At 33.7% G+C, this 8,062-nt stretch overlaps 1 protein-coding gene across 1 annotated transcript in view; it reads left to right on the top strand.

Moving 5' to 3' along the window:
* The window catches only part of CNTN1 (contactin 1), a 164,411-nt gene that overhangs the window by 34,826 nt on the left and 121,523 nt on the right, over positions 1–8,062 (top strand). The window contains exons 9-11 of the mRNA XM_007463263.1: positions 3,691–3,733; positions 4,837–4,964; positions 5,276–5,451. Of these exons, the coding sequence (XP_007463325.1) occupies positions 3,691–3,733; positions 4,837–4,964; positions 5,276–5,451 (347 nt within the window). The remainder of the gene's footprint in view (positions 1–3,690; positions 3,734–4,836; positions 4,965–5,275; positions 5,452–8,062) is intronic.

The following is an 8,062-nucleotide window of genomic DNA, read 5'->3' as shown; positions in this document are numbered from 1 at the left end:
AAAAAAAAAAAAAAAAAAAAAAAATATATATATATATATATATATATATATATATATATATAATAGCAAAAGTATAAAAGATAAATCTTTACAGTAATCCAATAAAGAATGTAAGGTGGTTGTTATCTCTGTTTTGATGTATCTAAAGCCTGGAAAGATTAAAGTGACCTTCTGAAGTTCAAGCCAGAACTTGAACTTGTGCCATGCTGATATGGAATGAACACATGGCAACACAGTTTTCTTATTAGGATAATCACAAGTATGGTTGTGCATGAGACAAAACTGTGGTTGGGGAGGGGTGTGCAAGGACAGCAGCTGCTTCCCTGAATACATTAAATTCTACAGGTAATATGTCTGACTAAGATTTATTAACACTTTAACAAAATGATACTAGAAGAATCAGTGTTAAAGAAAAAGTCAATCTGTGCAATACGGGGTTGAAGCTTTAGCAGTCAGATAATAAGTGATGCAGACCATGATCATAAGGTATTTCCAATTTTGGGTATTCACTACTGCAACAGCCTCGAGCATAGCATTCCCTGTTGGCTGCACTATTAGCTCTATCTCCTTAATGAAAAGAATCTTGTTCTGATTCTGATGAGGACTCATGCCATGGGCCTCTGCAACCACAAATTTCTTGGAACCATGCTTCATGGATTTGTTTTTCCTAAATACCAACATGTGTTCAAAAAAAGAAAAGTCTAGCTCCTAAAATCTTATTATTCTAGCCCTGTCAATATTTTTAAAGTATTTGAATCAAATTGTATGACCTTTTGATGAAAGAGTCTATAAATCTAATTTTTGCTCACTATGTTAACCCATTAGTAGCTCAGATTATTTAAGTATCTCTTTATTATAGATTTGGTACTTTATGTAAAAATAAGTTTGAATGTTATAAAATAGTATGTATTAAGAAAAGTTAAACTAATAATTACTTTTAGAGAAATATTTCTGTTGAAAATAATATTCAAGGAGTAACTGAATAACTGTCTTTGAGCATAACTATAATCTCATTCTGATTAATATAATTACCTAAAAACTGTTCCACATTACTAAGTTATCTCTGTGCCTGGTAAATGGTTTGTAAAATAGCGTATGCAGTACTTGCAATCAGGAGAGAGGAAACACAAATCTTGATAAGTTGCAATTAAGTTCTCAATTGTATGATTTTATTTAAGGTTAAAATGATATGCATTCTCCAACAGAATTTCTTTGTAGTTGTTCATTTATATCCAATGGACTGCTATCAACTCTAAAATGGTCTTTATCTGAGCCATTTATATGAGAGTCTCTCCAAGATTCTTTTCTACCACAGAGTTGGTGTGCTTTAAACATTAACAAATAAGATTGAGGTTATACTGGAATAATTTTGGCAACAATAAGTGACTACTTTATTAAAGACCAGATGGTTCCTGGCTTGTTTGACTGTTTATCTATATGGTCTAATCTGAAAATAAGGATAAGATTCTGATAATTTAACTACATTGACTTTAGAATATGGATCATTATTCAAAAACATCAAGTTCCCTAAATACTCTTACTGAAATTAATTTTAATGTCATGGACAAAGTACCTGAAAGTGTAGGTGAGCTGAACAACACAAGGAAGTATACCCTTTAAAGATGACAATGATCAATTGAGAGCTAATATATGTGAGAAAACTAAGAATATAATGTGGGTTTTAGAAAGATTAATTGTTGCTATTGTTTCCATTGCAACTTGATGATAATTTTCATTGCTTTACGTACAAAATAATTAAATGGGGCAGGGGTGGAAAATTGGCTAAGGACTTACACTAGAGCTTAGTGAGAAAAAATGAGACACATTAATGTTAGTATTGTGTTAATATGAGTTCTATGAGAAGCAGATGACAATGTGCGATTAACCATGCAAGAGATTTATTAATGGCAATGCCTAGGAAGGAAAACAGAGAAGACTCTTGGTGAAGGCTAGGACAGCCATCTGAGATTCAGGTCTGCTTCCAAATGAAGGGGAAAGGGAAGGAAGGAAGAAAGGCTGGGTAGAAATGGACTGCAGTGCAGAACTAAGAGAGTGTGGTAAGACCACTGGAAAGTGTTCTAGCTAAAAATGCCCAACAGAGGACCCTGATGTCTACCTGGAATATGCAGCCTTAAAATTCCTCCTGGACTCAGTCATTGGCTGAGAGCAACCTGTGGAAAGTGTTGTTTTGGCTCAAACACAGTGATGGATTTCTGAGTGCAGCAGCTAGAGCTGTGGATCAGTTACACTCCTCACAGTGGGAGAACATAGAGGGACATTGGCATAGCTTCCACAATATCAAATAATTACTTTTATGTTTATGTTTATATTATGCTATTACATTAGTTCTTCAATAAGTAAAAAGTATTCTGAAATGAGCTTAAGTTGGAACTAGAGAGTTAAAGACGAGCAAGGAAATTATGGAATATATTATTGGTGAAATTTTTGGTGTTTTCTTATATGGAGATTTTTATTAATAAAGTATGTATGTAGTAATTGTCCTTTATCAAGCTCTGCTCCTAAAATGGAATATATGGAGAATTGTTGGCATGTGTTTGTACAAAGCTTCAAAGATAAATTAAGGTTTTGGAAATTATATATTTAAGGAAAGTAAAAATCAGATCTAAATAGACATTTCTCCAAAGAAGACATACAGATGGCCAATAGGCAAATGAAAAGATGCTCAGCATTGCTAATTATTAGAGAAATGCAAATCAAAACTACAATGAGGTACCACTTACACTGGTCAGAGTGGCCATCATTAAAAACTCTACAAATAGTAAATGCTGGAGAGGGTGTGGAGAAAAGGCAACCCTCCTACACCCTTTGCCACACCCTTTTGAGGGTGTGGAGGTTCCTCAAAAAACTAAAAATAGAGTTTCCGTATGATGCAGCAATCCCAATCCTGAGCATATATCCAGACAAAACTATAATTTGAAAAGATACATGCACCCCAATGTTCATACAGCATTACTTACAATAGCCAAGACATGGAAGCAACTTAAATGTCCATTGACAGATAAATGGATAAAGATGTAGTATATATATACAGTGGAATATTACTCAGCCATACAGAAGAATGAAATAATGCCATTTGCAGTAATATGGATGGGCCTAGATATTACCATACTAAATGAAGTAAGTGAAGAAGAGAAACATACTATATAATGTCACTTGTATGTGAAATCGAAAATATGACACAAATGAACTTATTTACAGAACAGAAACACATTCACAGACATAGAGAACAGACTTGTGGTTGTCAAGGGGGAAGGAGATGTGGGGGGATGGATGGGGAGTTTGGGAACAGCAGATGCAAAGTATTATACATAGGATGGATACACAATAAGGTCCTACTGTCAAGCACGGGATAATCAATATCCTGTAGTAAACCATAATGGAAAAGAATATCAAAAATTTAAAAATAAAGTAAAATCCAATGACAGGCAATCCAATATTGAATGTAAGTGCAAGGCATTATATAGTAAAGTTATATAATAAATATATAAATTATATGTAATATATCATAATATATGTAATATTAATGTAACATAAATTATATGTAAGGGTTAGGTATAATAAGGTTACAAATATTGAGTTTTCAGTCTCCTGACTCCAAGGAAGAGGCAGACAGGCAGAGGGAATACATTTAAGTTCTATTAGTATGAAAGATTTAGTTTCTGTTCATAGAAGAATTTCCTAAAAGTAATCTGTTACAGAAGCTTTTACTAAGGTAGGTTTTACAGTATCATTCTTTGAAATTTCCTAAAATCAAAATATGTTTGTATTCCTCTGTGGCTGTGGAAATGACAGTCTGTTCTAACTACCAAGTCTGAAGTCCTGGGGTCACGTTCCTGGAAGATCTGGGCTCACCCTCTTTCAGGCCTATGACTGGTCTAAGTCTGTCTCACATTGGTTTAAAAGTCATTTTATGGTGGCATGTAGAGAGCCACTGCTTCAGTTAAACTCTATGTAGTTCATACATTCAAAAACAGGTTGATTGAGTGCCTACTCATTGTTCCGTGTCTCACTCCTTAAGGAATTCCTGGAAAATAGTTTTTTGTTTTTTGTTTTTTTCCTAATGATTGTATACGTTAATGAATATGTTACCTTGAGATGGGGCCACAAACAAAGCAGATACAAATTCCTGACATCAGGATGTTACCATCTAATGCAAGCATAGATTAACAAGTAAAACTGAAGTATGTCTGATGAAATATATGTTAGGAAGAAAAATCTGGGGAGAGGGATATCATGGGGAATGGCAGGACAGCAGCAGTGCCATGGGTGGGTGTGTGCATGCCATACTAACTAGAATTTATCAGACAAAGCTTTACTGAAGGTACCACTGTGCAAAACCCTGAAGGCTGTGAGAAACAGATTGTGAAAATGACCAGGGCCTAAAAGGGCAAACCAAGGGCTGTGGCTTTTATTATGCATGAGATAGAAAACTCACTGGAGACTTCTGAGCCGTAGAGTGACATCACTGAGCCAAAGAGTGACATTGTATTACTTATGCGATGTATGTCTTCATGTCTGGCTGACACGTGGGAAAAGAAACTGTGTAGAGGCAAGGTTGGCAGCAGGAGGACAGTTCGAGATTACTGTGATAAGTCCAAGAAAAAGATGAAGGTGGTTTTCCAAAAAAACTTGATGCTGACAAAGAATATTCTAAACAAAGACTAGAATGTTTCATCTTGAAAAAAGTCTCTGTCAAGCAATTTATGTAAAACTTTAATGATACTAAGATGTTAGTGTTTTTAATCTAAGACATAGAATAGTAACATATTTCATTAAATTAATTTTGTTAAATATGTATTTCTTTCATTTCAATAGAATAGTCATTTGGGAAGATGGCAGCTTGGAAATCAATAACATTACAAGGAATGATGGAGGTGTCTATACATGCTTTGTAGAAAATAATAAAGGGAAGGCTAATAGCACTGGGACTCTTGTTATCACAGGTAAGAAACCATTTGATTAACTTTACTTTTTTTTTTTTTAAGTTTGACAGTGCTTAATTTCTAATGTACTATAAGACATGATTCAGCACTAAGCTTATAAGACAATCCACGTTTTGATGTTTCCATTTCAAAAGGCTTCTGTGCAAATCTCTTGTTTGATGAAACTGTTCTTGGAATTTGAATTTGTAAACATCTTATTGTTTCGCACAGAGATTTAAACTATATTGATTTTTATTTTTTAATGTACTGGATAATATGGTGTCTCATATGTTTCTGAATTATGGTTTACTCCTTTGTTTAAAAATGTATAGATCCCACACGAATTATATTGGCTCCAATTAATGCCGATATCACTGTTGGAGAAAATGCAACCATGCAGTGTGCCGCTTCCTTCGATCCTGCACTGGATCTCACATTTGTTTGGTCCTTCAATGGCTATGTGATTGACTTTAACAAAGAGAACATTCATTACCAGCGGAATTTTATGGTATGTGTTATATTTTTCATCTTATTAACATCCCAACGCCCCCCATGTGTCTGCATTGCAACTGCTATTACCATAATCATGTACATGAGACTGGAAAACAGGCAAAATTTTTTCATGGGTCTCCTTATATTAATTGTGGTATTCCTGAACCTTTCTAAAAATGGCTAGCCCTGAGGATTTTGGTAGCGATATTAATCAATAAATATTCATTGTGCTTTAGGTTCACTTCCTCTTTATTATAATACAATTTTTATATTAATGTGTACTCTGCCTCATTATATCTGTACTACAGGTTCTAAGTGCCTTCACATTCATTTTAAACTAAGTAAGAGAACAGAACTTATCCTTTGTTATAGTGATGACTTTATGGCATTTATTTTATTCTTTGAGGGTAAGAAATAGACAACCTATATATGTGGGAGGGTTTGGAGAACTAGTCTATGCAATTTTTAAAAGGGTTAAATGGTTGTACTTTAAGAATAAGAAAGCTTACATGATACAAATCCTATAATTAAGCATAGTGGTATCGTTGTATAGAAATGAAAATAAAGGAAAAAGACTGGGAAGTAACGCAAGTATAACAACTTGCATAGGAACACACTTGTTGCACTGATAGGGCTGCCTAAATTACAGTGCATTTAAAGGGCAAATTGATCACTTCTTCTTCCAGTCTGTTCTTTAGAAAGGCAATAGTTTAGGAACCTAAAGACCTATTTAGAACATATGCTTAGTTAAGAAGATTTTTATTCTAATTTTAGAAGTCAATTTTTAATAAAAGTTTCAATTAACTCAGGAGAATATTTAAGATTTTCAAGTCCTACGAACTCTGAAGTTTGATATGTATCTATTATAATATTATGTTTTCAAATTGTCTAACTCTTTTAAAAAATTTTTTCTAGGATTTTCCACTTTAAAAAGCCAAAACAAGTTTTCAGTCAGGTTAAGATTGTTTTTAACTGGTTGGAAACATTTATTCTTAAATTTTTATTAGATAGATTCATAGAACAATTATCAATACAGTATCAGTGTTTGTGCCTTCTATATGTTAGCTGTAATTCCAGTTTGTTTCTTTTTAATCTAACAGATCTAGCTAAAACTGTACATCTACAGTGAATCTACTGTCTTTCAGTTTCTGAAACAAATTTATACTTTAAAAATAAACAACTGGGAATTTGTAGAGAATGATTTTAACATTATACCATGTGATATTTTTTCCTTATATGTCTATTTTGATGTGCTTAATTATAAGAATGCCCAACATTAATAAATTTGGCACCACTGTCTTTAATAATTTCTTCAAATTTTGTTTTGTTTTTCAAGAAAAGCACATACCACTCAGTTTTTACTCATTTGAAGAAAAAAAGTGAGCTAAACAGAGATTTTATTTTTAAAAAGTAGACTTTTGAATTTGCTTGATGTTATATATTGAATATTTTCTAAAATGCAACAAGCATAGTTTATACAAGTAGTTACTTATAGCTGCAGTAGAGTCTCTGAAAATAGATTTGAAGGTATAACTTACCCTAAGTTAAGCTGAAACTTCCTATGTGGAACCTCTTTATGTTCTTTAAAATAAGCTACTTTACGTTGATTGACGTAAATAAACTTTTCAAAAAAAGAAATGAAGGAAGGAAGGAAGGGAGGGAGGGATGGAAAGAAGAGAAAGAAAGAGAGAGGTGGGCGGGGAGGAGGAGAGAGAAAAAAACACAAAAAAAAAGAGAAATAAGCTAAAAGAGACCCATGGCTTGAAAGATGAGAAAAGTAAACCTCTGAAAGACTAATTAAGAAATAAATATTACATTAGGTCATAACAATGTAAGAGACTTTGGTCATCACTAACTGTATTCCTTCCTTTTGTGGATGTTAGCCACAGGGGTTCGGGTTGTTGCCCCTCAGGGAAGCCAGAGCAGACCCTGACTCTGAGCCCATACTCTGGCTTCAGGGGCTCAGTTTCAGCTTCATCCCACCAAATAAGAAGCATAATAACAATCAGCGGCATAAAACATACTCACTGGTTAAGTATGCAACTTCAGTGAGTAAAAGTATGAAAGACACATTTTTAGCACTTTGTAGATGGACAAGTCGATTTAACTCTGTAAATAATTTAAAAACCCAGATAAGAAATGCATTTTAAATTATTAAACTTAATTCTGCCTTTTGAACCTAAGAAAGATCTATGAAGCTTTCCCTTGCATCCTCCTTCTCTTTTAAAGCAAACTTCAAAGTCACACTTCACTGCTAAATGTACCACACAAATTTGAGTAAAACACCGTATGGATCTCATCCACCTTTTGGAAGACAGTCCTAATGTCTAGTAATTGCTTCTGGGGTCACTAATAGAACACTCAGAAGGAGGGGTTCTTCCAACCTAAAGCTCAGTGAATGAAAACATAACAGGGATGGCAGGTATTGGGGAAAGCAAATTCGAAGGAAGGAACACTGCTGCCTACATTTGTCTGTTATTCAAATTGCACTAGCAAATATATCAGTATTTAATTTTTTGGTTTTTTAAATTATGTTTCTGTATTTTCTTTAATTCTGGCAACATTTCAATTATTGAATATCACTTGTTCATTTAAAAATAGAGTACTGAACCCATACCTCAGCAGGA

The sequence above is a fragment of the Lipotes vexillifer genome, unplaced genomic scaffold, assembly GCF_000442215.2.
Source record: "Lipotes vexillifer unplaced genomic scaffold, Lipotes_vexillifer_v1.1 scaffold1021, whole genome shotgun sequence".
Classification (NCBI taxonomy): Eukaryota; Metazoa; Chordata; class Mammalia; order Artiodactyla; family Lipotidae; genus Lipotes; species Lipotes vexillifer.
This window is presented reverse-complemented; position numbering and strand designations above follow the sequence as displayed.